This window comes from Daldinia loculata (assembly GCF_022478755.1).
Source record: "Daldinia loculata strain CBS 113971 unplaced genomic scaffold F4817scaffold_15, whole genome shotgun sequence".
NCBI classification, from domain to species: Eukaryota; Fungi; Ascomycota; class Sordariomycetes; order Xylariales; family Hypoxylaceae; genus Daldinia; species Daldinia loculata.
Window position 1 is genome coordinate 277047 of NW_026054869.1, and position 15441 is coordinate 292487.

At 48.5% G+C, this 15441-nt stretch overlaps 3 protein-coding genes across 3 annotated transcripts; 1 reads left to right on the forward strand and 2 right to left on the reverse strand.

The window, feature by feature from the left end:
• Positions 1 to 7752: 7752 nt before the first annotated feature.
• Positions 7753 to 8372, forward strand: F4817DRAFT_314445 (uncharacterized protein; the record flags this gene model as incomplete). The annotated part of the gene is made up of 2 exons (XM_049300401.1): positions 7753 to 8061; positions 8253 to 8372. The coding sequence occupies 2 exons, from the start codon at positions 7753 to 7755 to the stop codon at positions 8370 to 8372; spliced, it is 429 nt and encodes a 142-aa protein (XP_049160543.1).
• Positions 8373 to 9147: 775 nt separating this feature from the next.
• F4817DRAFT_314446 (uncharacterized protein) lies at positions 9148 to 10786 on the reverse strand (the record flags this gene model as incomplete). The annotated part of the gene is made up of 3 exons (XM_049300402.1): positions 9148 to 9830; positions 9967 to 10609; positions 10676 to 10786. 3 exons carry the CDS (start codon positions 10784 to 10786, stop codon positions 9148 to 9150), a joined length of 1437 nt encoding a protein of 478 aa, XP_049160544.1.
• Positions 10787 to 12060: 1274 nt separating this feature from the next.
• On the reverse strand, positions 12061 to 14604 carry F4817DRAFT_332970 (uncharacterized protein). The gene has a single exon (XM_049302717.1). It carries the CDS (start codon positions 14523 to 14525, stop codon positions 12417 to 12419), a length of 2109 nt encoding a protein of 702 aa, XP_049160545.1. The 5' UTR covers positions 14526 to 14604; the 3' UTR covers positions 12061 to 12416.
• Between the last annotated feature and the right edge of the window lie 837 nt (positions 14605 to 15441).

Sequence of the window (15441 nt, forward strand, 5' to 3'; positions counted from 1 at the left end):
GGAGCTGACACACCTGAACGAGGCATCTGTTGTCCACAACCTTCACATGAGATATCAGGCCGACTTGATATACACTTACTCAGGATTGTTCTTGGTTACGGTCAATCCTTATTGCCCTCTACCAATATATACGAATGAATTCGTCAACAGGTACAAGGGCCGAAGTCGAGAAGATACAAAGCCACACATTTTCGCCATGGCTGATGAAGCGTTCCGTAACTTGGTCGAAGAAGGGGAAAATCAGAGTATATTGGTCACCGGTGAATCTGGTGCAGGAAAAACTGAAAACACAAAGAAAGTAATCCAATATCTTGCCGCGGTAGCCCACTCAGAATCTCCGGCGAAGGGTAGAGGACAGCATTCTACCCTCTCCCAGCAAATATTACGGGCCAATCCTATCCTCGAAGCTTTCGGCAATGCGCAAACTGTTCGAAATAACAACTCCTCTCGATTTGGCAAGTTTATTCGCATCGAGTTTACTCGGAATGGAGCGATTGCCGGTGCATTTATCGATTGGTATCTCTTGGAAAAGTCAAGAGTTGTTCGCGTCAATCCTCAAGAACGAAACTACCACATTTTCTACCAGCTATTAACGGGCGCCGATAGTCAAATGAGACGAGACTTCTTACTGGACGAATTTGAAGTACCAGATTTCGCTTATACCCGTGAGGGTCATGATACGATATCCGGCGTCTCTGATTTTGACGAATGGGAGTCGCTGCTCGAGGCGTTCGACGTAATGGGATTTTCTGATAGTGAGCAGAAATCCATTCTACGTACTGTTGCTGCGGTCTTGCACTTAGGCAATATCACCGTCGTCAAGGAAAGTCGCATGGCTGATCAAGCCCGCCTTGCACCCGACGCCAAGGAGGTAGCAGCTAGAGTGTGTAAGCTTTTAGGGATCGCCTTAGAACCGTTCCTACAAGGGCTACTTCATCCCAAGGTCAAAGCAGGTCGCGAGTGGGTAGAGAAGGTTCAAACTCCTGAACAAGTACGACTCGGCATCGATGCCCTAGCGAAAGGTATATACGAGCGGGGCTTTGGAGACCTTGTTACAAGCATTAACCGTCAGTTTGACCGAACTGGGCTCGGCATTGACGATTCACATTTCATTGGCGTGCTTGATATTGCAGGATTCGAGATTTTCGAAGAGAATAGCTTCGAGCAACTCTGTATCAACTACACCAACGAAAAGCTCCAGCAGTTCTTCAATCATCACATGTTTGTCTTGGAACAGGAAGAGTACGCGAGAGAACAGATTGAATGGCAATTCATCGACTTCGGCCGCGATTTGCAGCCAACCATTGACCTCATCGAGCTCTCGAATCCTATTGGTATCTTCTCATGTCTTGACGAAGACAGCGTCATGCCAAAAGCCACAGACAAATCGTTTACGGAAAAACTTAACTCCCTGTGGGATAAGAAGTCTAACAAATATCGCCCGTCACGTCCTGGTGCTCTACAGGGGTTTATCTTAACTCATTATGCAGCTGAGGTTGAGTATTCAACTGAGGGTTGGTTAGAGAAGAATAAAGATCCCCTTAATGACAATGTGACCCGGCTCTTAGCTGCTTCTACAGACAAACACATTGCGAATTTATTCCTAGATTGCGCCGACTCGGATGATGACAATACTACATCTCGAAGTAGGGTCAAAAAGGGACTGTTCCGAACGGTCGCGCAAAGACATAAGGAGCAGCTAAGCAGCCTCATGTCCCAACTTAACTCTACACATCCTCACTTTGTTCGTTGCATTCTCCCAAACCACAAGAAGCGACCTAAACAATTCAACGCATTACTCGTTCTTGACCAGTTAAGGTGCAATGGTGTCCTCGAGGGCATAAGAATAGCCCGGACCGGTTTCCCTAACCGACTCGCATTCACAGAATTTCGACAACGATATGAAGTTCTCTGCAAAGATGTACTCAAAGGACACATGGATGGACAAGCAGTAGCAGCGTTAATGCTGGATAAGCTGGGGATAGACCGATCCCTTTTCCGTGTCGGTCTCACTAAGGTATTCTTCCGAGCTGGTGTACTTGCCGTGCTAGAAGAGCAACGTGATGCCTTGATTACCGAGATAATGTCTCGTTTTCAATCTGTTGCTCGCGGCTATATCAAACGGCGCTTAGCTTTCAAACGGTTGTACCGCACGGAAGCCACTCGGGTGATCCAAAGGAACTTCAATGTCTATCTTGATCTCTGCGAGAATCCTTGGTGGCAGCTTCTTATTAAGATGAAGCCACTGTTAGGCACAACGCGCACGGCCATCGAAGTGAAGAGACGTGACGAGAAAATTCGACTGTTAAACGATAAGATGAAACAAGAAACTGAGAACCGCACTCGACTCGAAGAAGAAAGGCGCAACTGCCACGCAGAATTAATGCGAACACAGCAGATCCTTGAAAGCGAGCGGGCGTTGGCCCTAGACAAGGAGGAAATATTCAAACGGTTACAGCTTCGCGAGTCCGAGCTCGAAGAAGAGCTCAAAGGCGCCATTGAAGATCAGGAGAAGCTCGAGAACCAACTCGACGATCTTCTCAGTGCGAAGAAGAGAGCTGAACAAGAGGTGGACAGATACCGAGCCCAACTTGAGCAAGCCGCTGCCCTCATAGCCCGGCTCGAGGAAGAAAAGTCAAAACTTGACGTTCGAGTTGCCAACCTTGAAGTAGAGATAGAGACTCTCTCTCGGAAGCAGGCGGACAGAAGTGCACAGGAGGCCGTCCTCGAGGATGAGGTCAAGATGCTTCAGAGCCAGCTGTCGTTGAAGGATCGCAAGCTAAGAGATGTCGAGGGGAAACTGCTCAAAACTGAGCAAGATGGAGACATCAAATTCGCTGCCACTCAAAAGGAGCTACAGTCTCTAAGATCACGAGAGCAACGTCTAACAAAGGAAAATCGTGAAGCACAGCAACAGCTATCTGAATTATCGAAGACCTCGACAGATTACGAAGAGCTTGTGAGGAAGAAGGAAAGCGAGCTTGCTATTCTTCGTTCAGATAACAAGAAGTTTCAGATGGAGCAACGTAATTTCGATGAGCAGAGGAAGACACTGGGCTCCGAGAAAGAGAAGATGGCCGACCGTCTACGTGAGGTTCAGGCTGAAATGGTTGCTATGAAATCTCAGCATTCGCAGCTCCAGCGTGAAGCAGAAGATGCGAAGCAATTACTTCAAGCAAGACTCTCCGAAGATGCACAAGCAAATCAGAATCGAGAAGTCTTAGAGTCACAGATCAAAGACCTAAAGAATGAGCTATACAAAGTTCAGATGGATTTAAGTCGGGAACGCCAATCACGAGATGATGTAGCCCTCCTCTCTGAGCATAAATACCAGGCCTTACAAGAAGAACATGATCGACTCAAGGAATCGAAAATAACGATCGAGAAGGAGCTCTATCTTCAGCAAGACACTCTACGGCGAACCATGGAAGCCCGAGCAACTGCTGAAAAGGAACGCGATGACGCGCGCGACGAGATTCGGCGGTTACGGATAGCGAAGACTCAAGCAGAAGAAGCACGACTAAACGCGGAAGAGGCGGGTGAACGCAATGCCACTCGAGTAGCCCGGGAGCGAGAAGCTAGTCTACAGAAAGATCTTGATGCGACGCAAGAGCGGCTTACATGGTTCGAAGGCGAATGTGAAAAGTTAAATCACGAAATAGAAGATCTCAATAAGTTTATGATCTCATCCGGAGAATATGGTCTCAAGAATGACCAGGCCAAGGAACGCTTAGAACGTGAACTGGTTACAGTGAAGGGTCGTCTAACTGCCTCCGAGAACGATAATCGCGCTCTGCTCAACAAGCTGCAGCAAAAGGGCCTTGAAATCGCGCGATCCACCTCGAGGGCCAGTGAGGCCTCGAGAGGACAGATTATAAGCCTGCAGCGTGAAAAGGCAAGGATGGAGGAGCAAAATGCGGTACTTAACAAGCAGCTCGGAGATGCATCATTGACTATAGCTGGCCTCGAGAAGAGGGTTGAGAAGTTGCAACTTAACGTGGAGGATCTCAACCACGAAGTTGCACGCGAGGTCAAGTCCAGCCGCAACGCCGAGAAAGCTTCATCCAACTATACGATTCAGCTTGCTGAGGCAAATCGAACAATAGAATCCGAGCGGCAGCTACGGACTCAGGCTCAGACTACTGTGCGCGCTATGCAAACGACCCTTGACTCCCGGGACAAGGAATTAGAAGAACTTCGAGCACAAATGCTACGAATTTTGAAGGCAGTTGACCCAGAAGTCTCAATTCCAGCCCAGGGTGATGGAAGTCATGATAAGATCATGAGTCAAAACTTTGATATGCTTAGGAAGATTGAAGAATTGCAACAAAACCTCCGTATACAAACCGCTGCACGCACAAATGCGGACGCACAATTGACCGAGCTACGTGCAAATCGAGCAGAGTCACCAGTACGACCTAAATTAGAGGAGATGCACCCTAACGAGGCACCTTTCAACGGCTCTCCTACGCAGAAACGAAGTAAGCTGAACGGAAGGCGTAATTCGGTTCTTACCACGCCTACTCGCCGCGTTGGCAACGAGAACGATGTGATCCCGGACTCTGGTAGATCAGACCGCACCGCAGATATTCTCAGCTTCAACAATAAGCAAGATCTGAAGACCGAGGTTGAAGAATTGCAGAATCAACTTCAAATATCACAGATGCAAAACCGTCACCTTCAAAGCCAGCTTGAGCGTGTCACGCCCACGCCAGAGATGAGCCTAGATGATAGCCCTTCGGTTCGCCGAATGAAGAAGCTGGAGAAAGCCAATAACCGACTGCATGATATGCTCGACGACTCTGCCAAGAAGGTTTCCCAGTTGGAGAAGTCGATTAGGAGTGGCGAATTGTCCGTGCGAGACCTCCAAACTAAATCGCACGAAGAAATTCTCGACCTACTCAACAGTCAAGAAGACTCTAGGCGTGCACTTCTCCATAATCATAACGATGCTATTACTGAACTAGCCGACGTCAAAGAACATTTCGAGAAAATGAGGCACGAACGTGCAAGGCTAGAAGTTGAGCTTCGAGACACAAAGTCAGATCTACAAGAAATGGCTGTTGCTCGAGAACAGGAAGCCTCTAACCGCAGCCAACTACTCCAAGAATTTACCGATCTACAGATTCGCCTTGATGCTGAAAGCTCTCAGTTAGCAGATGTGACTTCGAGCCTCGAGATGTATAAGAGTCGTGCCGACGAATACTTCAGCAAGCTAGAGCAGGCTGAGATCGCTGTTCTGAAGGCGACGCGGGCAGAGCAGTTCGCTAAATCTCAGGCTAAAGAAGCAGAGGAGGCCTATGCTGAGATCATGTCACAGCGAAACAAATCAGATGGAAGTATGGAGGATGTACTGCGCCAGAACCAGCGTCTTGAGGAGAAGCTAGAGGATCTGTCCACAGACCTCGAGGCTGCTTTGCAGTCAAAGAAGCGTCTCCAGCACGAGCTAGAAGACTATAGAAGCCAGAGAGCTATTGATCTTGAGGACAAGGAGTCGCAGATGGAGCAAACTCGCAAGAAGTACCAAGCAGAATTTGCTACTCTTACTAAAGAACTTGACATAGCACGGGAGGAGAAGCTCTTCAAGCAGTCCGAAATCATTCGATTACGCGAAGAACTTGACGATCTCCGCTCCAAGTGGGATGACGAGGTACTGAACAGCACGACGTGGTCAAAAGAAAAGGCACGCCTTGAGAGTACACTCGCTGACGTCGCTTCATCACGCGATGAAGCCGTTAGCGCCCATAACGAAGCCCAGAGCAAAATTGTTTCCCTCCTTTCTCAAGTCCGAACCCTTCGAAGCTCAGTGGACGACATAACCGCTGAGCGCGATACTCTAATGAGAGAGAAATCCAGCATTGAAGCGAGACTTAAAGAAGCTAAGGCAAATCTTGAAGATCTGGCTAACAGCGAGAGTCCAGCGATGCGTAATGCTGCTAATACAGACAAGGAAATTCTGGAACTAAAGTCTAGCCTAGCACAACAGGAAGACATTGCGGCTGCTGCGGTAGAGAAGATGCGGCGGGCTGAGTCCCTCGCTACCGAAGTCCAAAAGGAAATTGCAGCCGAGCGTGAGCTCAGCGCCGACTTATCTAAACAAAAGGCAGCCCTCGAGAAAAGCCTCAATGAAGTGCAAGTACGACTTGTCGATCTGGAAACTAAGGGATATTCAACCGGCAGCCAGGATATCAAGTTCTTGCACAAGCGTATCCAGGAGGTTAGTACAACGCCAGACCCTGAACATGAACCTCCTAGCAACGTGACAGTATCACAATCTCCAACAACAAGACCCCTATCCTCCTTATTCCGCAAGCTTACAAGGCGTACCGCTAATGCTCCACCAACATCATAGCTCGAATCGCAGCTCGAGACTCAAGAGAACGAGCGGTCGAAATCACAACGTTCCGTCCGCAATGTAGATCGAATAGTAAAGGATCTACAATCCCAGATAGATCGTAAGGACAAACAAACTGTGCAACTCAATGACGACGTGTCGCGACTACGTGACAGGGTTGAGAAGCTCCTCGTAACAGTCGATGAGCTCCAGGCTAGTGAGAGCGATATCCAGCTGTCGGCCCGTCGGGCTGAACGGGAATTAAGGGAGGAGAAGGAGAGGAACTTACGGTTAGAGCGTGAGTTAGAAGGGTGGAAGCACTTACGAATGGAAAAGGGGAGCGTGAACGGCAGCGTGCGGCTTAGTACGCCCGGCCTAGAAGGGACGCGGCGGCTCAGCGGGTGGCGAAACGGAACCGGAACTGGTGGCGACGCGGACGAGACAGCCAGCCTTGGCGGAACCGGCATCGAGGTGCCAAAGCGGACATCCAGTATCGGACGGAAGCCAAGCCTAACGAAGGGCTTTTTGTGAAGCATGGAAAACGGGGGGGGTTACAGGCAGCATGGTTAATGTATCAACGATTAAGTGGCGACTTATGTATTTTACGGAACTACTCTTGTACTAATCATGATAATGCATCGAAATGAGGGGAGGATGGGGAGGGGATAGGATAGGATAATGTTAAGGCATTGAGCTGGTATTATTTTATGTACCTAGCATGAATGAGCGGCTCTGGTGGTAATGTGGATTGGTGGTCTAGCTGCTTTGCTACACGATATTTAAGCTTGCTGCTTGCTCCTGTTTATGTTTATCCCTCACTATAGAGCTGCGCTCCTCTATCTATACCTTCTTGCGAAGCATGGTATAGGAACGAATATAAGCACACCATTATACATACAGCATTAGAAGTTACTATCAAGATAGATCCGAGACATGCCATTAATTACCCGACCAAGTAATACACAGCAGCACAGCAGGTAACCTTGTTCACCCAAAGTGCGACTTGTCTCATATAACCTGGGCGCACGCCGTCCTCGCCAGGAATCAATCACGAAATATCCTCTATGGGATTCCTCCCTCGTGGTTTGCTTGCTGGGAAGTAACGCTTGTCAAGCACGTATCCGGATACATCGTGGTTAGTAGCACTGTAACGGTGTTTAGCCTTAGCCTCATGATTTAGGTAGGTAACTAGCTGGCTGTTTGCACGCTTGCACAAACGCGAGTTTATGCTTACTTATAAAGTGGAAGATTCACTATCATGAGAAGATTCCGCGCTTCTGGGATTTCTGGAATAGTTATCCTGACCTAGAGCAAGGTGATATCGTCTGCTAGCAACTCAGGTAGGTAGTCAGCCAACTTTTAGGTACCTAGTTACACACGCTCAGCGTAAGACTTTCTCCCCTAAAGGACTAATAGCAATGGCGTCTTCTCACTTCCTAATGCTATACCGCATAGCCTATCAATGCCATGAAACATCCACCCACCGAACCGAAATGGGCAATATCCTCGGCTCCCAGCGCGTCTTCTACGTCGGGTATGAGTACACCCGGAGCCCTGCGCACGACTCCAGCGATGATACAAGCGACGACGTGGTCTACGCCCCGTATGGTTGGCGCCAGTTCTTCCGGGAACTGTTTGGATACCCGCAAAACGACGGCTCGCAGGAACGGGACTCGTCGGGAGGATGGAGAGGCAATGTGGTAGGGGTTAAGAGGAGGAAGGGCTGTGTATGAGTGTTTTTTTTTCTCTTTAGTCATACGTCTACTTCTATTTCTTCTTCCCTCCCCTTCCCCTCTCCCTTCTTTCTCTTGTGCATACCTAACACTCTTGCAAAGAGAAAAGGGGTAAAAGGGGTTAAAAGGGAGGGAAATAGTAAGACACGACCAAGTATAAAAAGTAGCGCTAACAATCATATCAGGTAACCCGGGACCACTGGGCACTCAAATTCAGGCCCGGGATCGATACCACACAGTTACCACGGCGGATTAAAGGGTTCCGGACAAAGATCCCGAGCCGGTGCAAGGAGAACTGCGGCTGAGTGTCGCGAGCACATGAGCGGAGATCTTCGAGGGCGACCAATATCATTATCATGGGATAAAAGTGAGGTTTCACCTTTCTAATTTAGACAAATAGCCATGACTTAATTTAATATTTTGCTAGCCGTTCGGGAGAAGTTAGGGAGATCTACAATATAGTCCATGCGGATGGGGTCAAAAACTGGCATCACAATTCTGAATAATGTATAATAACCCGTAGTGATAAGTGACCTAGCACCCCTACAAAAATTACATAAAAGCTAGTTCTATTTGACTGTTGGTAATATGCAATGGGGCAAGATTAATCACTATGTAGAAGCAGTATTACAATTCACACTTTTCATACCGGCAATTCTGTCTGGACTTAGCATACCTCGGTAATATATTTTATGAAAGCAGCTGATTTATCTTTCATGTCTTCCGAGATGTTCACCTGAATAGTGGTCTTCAACTACAGTACAAGCAACTGCGATAGAAAAGAATCAACAATAAAATGTGAGTGTCGACAAAACCCCTGCCCTTCCTTGAAGTCTTGCTTCTGCAAATGAGGAGGGGCGATACAAAAGTAGCGATGACGGCATATATCAATAAGGAAAAGATGCCGGCAATAGGAACTCGCCTACGATGACAACTGAGTTGTGATAGCATCACTAGGCCGCTCCCTATCTCCGTCATATCATGCATCACGGGCCCTGCGAACATCACGATGTCGTTGCTTCCCATGATTAAGCCGTCGCCTGCTGTGCACAGGTCCGCCGAATATTTTCTTACTATAGCTCAGCCTCTTCTTCGGGTTCTTCCTTTGGCTTCCTGGGTTGTTTCTTCTCTCTGTTCCCCCGAAGTTTTCACCCTTTCCAAGTCGGCTATGTAAGCGTCCCATCGGTTTGCACATCTCAACCAACATTCTCTCATGAAAGACAGTGATTCTTTTCTATAACCCTCTGCCCCAGTATGCTGGAGAAAGTGAAGGCCCCCTTGAATTTTGAGAATATCGCGCAAGGTCGGCTTGCTTTCAACCTTATCCAAGCGGCTAGAATCTTTTGCCGCCATCATAACATTGTAGAACGATATGATGAAAAATACGTTGTCAGGAATAAGGATAGCAGAGACATCCTCCCAGACCTTATCTCCATACTTGTGCGACACTTGGCACTGCACATCCGTTCCATCCCAACGAATATCGTGTATCTCTTGGATGGGAGAAGTCAAGATGCCATCTATGCTGTATCTTGATACGCTCTTAAGTATTTGGCCCACCGAGTTGGGCACTCGGCATTTACCTCTCGTCCGGGAAGAGACAGGCCCAAGATAACTGCCAGCTCTATCCAGACCTACTCGATCTTCGCCCAGAATGTCGAGATCACTGACTTCGCACAGAGCTTTTTCAGCCGGTCTAGAGCTATTCAATTGCTTGAACCATTCGGGTTTGTCCGGGCCAATACGTCGCCTACGGGCCTCCACTATAAAAGCCAATGGTTAGTAATAGCCAGTGTGATAAAGCCTAGTAAAATAATGCGTCGTGAAAAAAATATTACTCTAGTATCTAGAGAGAAGCTAGGTGATCGACAAGGGTTTTAAACCTAAATATCAGCTTACATGCTTCGTCGATTTCCTCTATCAACTCCTCGGTGGTTTCATCCGGAAATTCGACGAGGAAACCTAGTCGAAAGCAAGGTAGATTCCATATGGTGTGCAATTCGTCAGGGTATCCTTGGGCTTTCTCAACATAGTAGCATATTTCACCGATATCAACATCGTCCGGATATCTGTCCGCCCACGAATCAGATAAATCGACAACGAGCGTAAACTCTTCGATTCCGGTTTGACTGAGAATTGTCAACGTGCCGTGGTCTATCGGGTATTCATCGTGATCCCATAAGACTCGTTTATTTAAGAGCCAGTCGTCTATGGCTCCTATAGAGCCGTCCATCGTGTAACTAATCCGACGGATTGCTTGTCGACGAGATGGTGTGATAGCCGCAATATACTTACGAAGCTCGGATAGTTGCATAAAGGAGAATTGATTGACTTTGTAGAACGGCTGAAAGTATTCAAGCTCAGCGTAGATGGTTCGGCATACGCGAGCAAGTGAAACAACGGTTAGCCATTTATTAATTACGTGATCTGGTGTGTGTCCACACCAGCTGAACCAGCTGAACCGGTTCGAACCGCGCACAAGTTGCCTTGGTTTAACATCATGACTGACATATACCGCATACTCGTAAATCACGAGTCGGACCTTCGAAAGATGTGAGTAATGCTCACTAGTAATGGTCATGGATTAAGTCAAATCAACTAGACCTACTTCTCTAGGGAGCATTGAAAAGAATTTGGAAGAGTTGTTCAGCTTAGTGAGATCATAGTTGGGATGCTGCTCATCGCTGAGGTCAACAATAGCCCTTCCGTAAGAATCCATAGTCGTCGGGCCGGAGAGACAATCAATAGGTAGTTGGACGGATGTCGATGACGGACCAGAGATTGGCAATGAGAAGACGCGTCGTTAATACGATATGTCCAGATTGGACGACTAATAGTGAGGCTGTATGCCTACCTAATGGTATAGGTACAACGCGTACTATACCTAGGTAGAGACGCGTTGCGATAGAGAGATGTGGGTTGAAGATTTGTTGGTGAATGGATGATGTTTTGAGAGAAAAGGATAGTGAAGAAGGACCATTGCACTGGCAGTTTACGTCAAAGTTGTGTTCAATAGAAAACTCTTCAGCAGTAAACTATGGAGTGGGAAGGCACCCGAGGTAGGCTAGGTACGAAACAGAAGAAGAGGGAAGTGACTATGTTCATACATGTACCAGCATCCATAGGTACCTTAGTCGCTGCAAGAATTAAGCCGAGCGGTGTTGCCACAGCTAAATGTCAGGCAGCTTGCATCTATAGGTGCAAGTTACTTCGAAGGTACATTTTATAGGGAAAGAAGGAGCGGCGGGTATGGACGATAAGGTTGGGTTGAAGACGCGTTGAATTACCTAAGGTACTTGTGTCACATACTAGAATGTCTATAATAGAGAACCCCGTTTGTCGTCAGTGCTCTAATATTTACCTACGGGTAAGTACGACGCGTATTAACGGGAGCGGGTAACAACACGTTAAAACTGTGAATGGTGTCATATCTTCTGGAAGAGCATCCGAGGAAAAGTTCATATACTACATCTATAAACCATGGCTCCAGTCACTAAAGTTATAACTACTAGCATAAATCAAAACAGCTACACGATATGTCGCAAATTTATCTTCATACGCCACGTCTCTATCTAGATACCATCGACTCTATAGGAACATAGTATTAACTATTATGTTGTCATATAAACTTCCGTCATGCTTATGCCCCTAGTTCCTATCTCTATTTATCGTGCCCTTGAGCCATAGAGCTACACTCTCATTCCCTTGCTCGATCATACTCAGATTCCGATTAAAAATAATCTTTAAAAGGGCAACCTTTACCTAAGACCTTATATACAAGGAACCTATATTCCTAGTGTGCCTAAGACTTAACTATGTATGTATTAGACGAGAGCAAAGAGTATATATTTTTTATAACTTTAGAGTTTATCCTCACATCCATATCCACACCATACTTAGGATAAAAGGGGTCTGCCGAAAGGAGTGTAGGGTTAGTTAAAACATCAGGCAACTACAGGTCATCTTACGGACAGATAAAATCACCAAAACATCTTTGAAGAAAATATATAGTAAAGTTCAAGCTCAGCTATAATTTATCGGGGTATTACTATTACTACAAGTCCATCCGTGCTTTTATACACACTCCACCTCCCAAGCCGCACCACCTCTCCCAACTCGCCGTCATCGAGACACGGGAGAAGCTACTCCACCGAACCACCACGGTGTGACGGCGTGTCAGTTTAAATTAAAAGAAAACCCATCTTTTTTGCCAGGTTCCCAAAGATATGCAAGTTTGTTCGTAAGGATCGTAAGAATCTTATGTGACGGCAGTGGTCATGTTTGTACTGTACAGAAAAAGAAACTCGCCTGCGGTGAGGCTACTACTAGTATTTTATTGCTTGGGCGCCTTATAGGGCAGCGGCGACGACCATACCGGCGAAGCCGAGAAGGCCCATGCCAGCACCGACGTGGGCAGCGCCGGCGGTGACGATCACCGAGCTGCTGCTCGGGGCCGAGGTCGGGTAGACGACACCGGTGCCGGAGGGGGCAGCGGTGACCAGGGTCGAGGAGCCACCAATAGTGGGGTAAGGGGCAGCACCAGTCGGGGCCGGGGTCGAGGCCGGAGTCTCGGCGGTAGGAGTAGCAACCGGGACGGTGGCGACGTAGGTGCCAGGGACGATAACGACACCGGTAGAGCTGGGGCCGTTGGTAGCGGTGCTGAAGACGATACCGGGGACGGTCAAGCTGGTGCTGATGGTCACAGTGCTGCTGGAGCTGGGGATAGTCTCACCAGCCTCGTTGGTGCAAGGAACAACAACGGTGGTGGCAACCTCGATGGTGGTGACAGCAGCAGGAGGGGCAGCAGGGGTAGCAGTGAGGATGGTGGTGATGGTATCAGCGCCAGTGGCAATACCGGGGTTGCTGGGCACGAAAGGAGCGCAGATACCCTGGAAGTAGCTGATAGCCTCAGAGATGACCTCGTCGGACTCACCGTAGGCGTACAGGCAGGTGAAGATGTTCTTGACGAAGCTGGCGTCAGGGCAGTAGCAGGCAGAATCAGTGTTGTCCTTGCAGCCAACGCTGAACATCCAGGTGTTCAAGCAAGAGGGAACGACGTTAGGGCAAGGGAGAGTCTCGACGGGACCGGCAGGGGTGCTGCTGCTGCTGGAAGCAGGGGAAGTACCAGAGGGACCAGTAGGAGTCGACTCGACGGAAGACTCGACGGAAGACTCGGCGGGCTTGGCGGCCGATTCAGTGGGCTTAGTAGCGGGTGTAGAGACAGCCGGGGTAGAGACACCAATAGTCTCGGTAACAGGACTAATGGTGGTAGAGAGGGGGATGGTGACGGTGACAACCGTGTTCGAGCCAGCAGGACAGTTAGGAACGGAAGGACCACAGCTAGTGATAGTCTGGACCGAGGTAGTGAAAACAGTAGAAGTAGTCAAGTAGCTGGTAACAGAGAAAGAAGAGACATCAGCGGTAGAGCTGATAGCTTCAGTAGCGGAGCTGATAGCTTCAGTAGCAGAGCTGATAGCTTCAGTAGCAGAGCTGATGGCTTCAGTAGCAGAGATGGTAGCCTCAGTAGCAGAGATAGTGCTGTTGACAACGGGGTAAGGGAGGGTAGGCGCCGAAGTGCTGGCGCTTCCAGTGGGTACGCTGACGGTGGACGAGACACCAATGGGAATGCTAGTGGTAGCAGACGAAGAGCTGGTCGACTCGAAGACACTGGTAGAGCTGGAAGAGGCGACGACAGACGACGACTCGGATGCGCTGCTGCTTACAGCAACAGAGCTGCTGGCAGGGGAGGAGCTACTGCTCACGGCAACAGAGCTGGCAGAGAGGCTGCTAGCAGGGTATGAGGCGCTGCTGCTCACGACAACGGAGCTGCTGGAGGGAGTGTCGGGCTTTGATGGCTTAGAGGGTTTAGGGGCCTCGCAGTCGAAGTCGATGTGGTGGATGCCAAAGTCGCAAGAGTCCTTGGGCTTAGAGGGCTGCTTAGGGTAGACGACGGTGACGTCGGTAGCACCACCGCACTGGGTGTTCTCGACGACGGTACCGGAAGCCTTGCAAGGAGATCGGTGCTTGCAAGCAGATCCGTCGGGCATGGTGTAGTGAAACTCCAAGTCGCAGTCGAACTCAGGCGAAACCTGGAACTTCTTGATGGAGGTCTTCTTGACACCCTTGCTGTTGTCACAGCTGATCTTGGGGCTCTTTTCCTTGTCCTGCTGCGCATTGCCGGTGATACACTTGCTCTGGAAAGTCCGGGCGGTCAACTCATCCCGCTTGCCAAACTTCTCGCTACAAGTGAAGCCATTCCACTTGAATCCTTTGTACGAATCGAATGAACCGAAGGCGAGGTCGGACCAGTCGATACCCTTTACGATGTCGGGAATACACACGTTATCCGTGTTATCGGGGCAGCTGAATTGGGGGGCATTGTGAAATCCGAAGAAGCCCGTGGCCGTGACCTGGCTGATGCCAGCAGCCAGGGTAACAAGCGTGAAGGAGTACTTCATTTTGATTTAACTCTGGCCTAGATAGGTAGTGGTTGAAATTCTTGTAGAGAATGTGGTTTTTCTTATAATTACTGTATATAGCAAAAAGAAAATGAAGGGCGGAAGTAGGAAAACGAATGACCTAGACTTCCAAATAAGAAAGAAGCGACAGTGATGTCTACCTTAAGGAAAAGAAAGTAGTGATAGAGAAGGAGTCTTTCTGGAGATAGATGATGAAGAGATTCACCACCATATATACCAGATCTTAATGGGCAGCCGTGAGCCATTCGTTTGGAGAGGAGGTTAACAGAGTCGTGCGGGTAGAGGTCCAACCCTGCTTGACCGGGATCTAGAATTGGTTGGATTATTCCAAGCACCCATTCTGAGGCCTGTAGGCTCTCGTCCCCTGTTCCAGGATCGAGCAAGACCTAGCTCACAGGGTGGTCTTTGACTAGGAGGAAGGTTGCCCAAAGCGGCATGGCATAGCTCTCATGGAGGTCGGAATGTCGAATGGACTCACTCTAGGGACCCGCGTGAAGTTGAACCAGTTAGACCGAGCTGAGAGCACAGAGCGCGCGGTTGCAAGCTGGGGTGTCTTAGATCCTGATGTAGTATTTTCAGGGGGTTGTCAAGGATCACCTATAATCTATCCGTTGTTTCTGGCCAGTCAATTTGACCCCGACATGTCTTTTCTGGCCAATGGCAGTCCCTGTTTACAATGAATTTTTCTAAGGAACTGCCATAGCATTCACATATTCTTTTTGGAAATCACATCCAGATGCCTACTCCTCTCTACCCGATTGCTACCATAAACAGATAGATACTGCCGTTAGCGTTTGTTTGAGTAAGCCGCCAGAAATAAACTGGCTGACATAGTTTTGTCAGTTGATTCTAAAGATGGTGAAAAGAGGATGGCTGTCGTGTAACGATGACGCCC

Excerpts from the sequence above, each read along its gene's own strand:
- F4817DRAFT_332970 (XM_049302717.1), bottom strand. The coding sequence starts at position 14,525 with ATGAAGTACTCCTTCACGCTTGTTACCCTGGCTGCTGGCATCAGCCAG.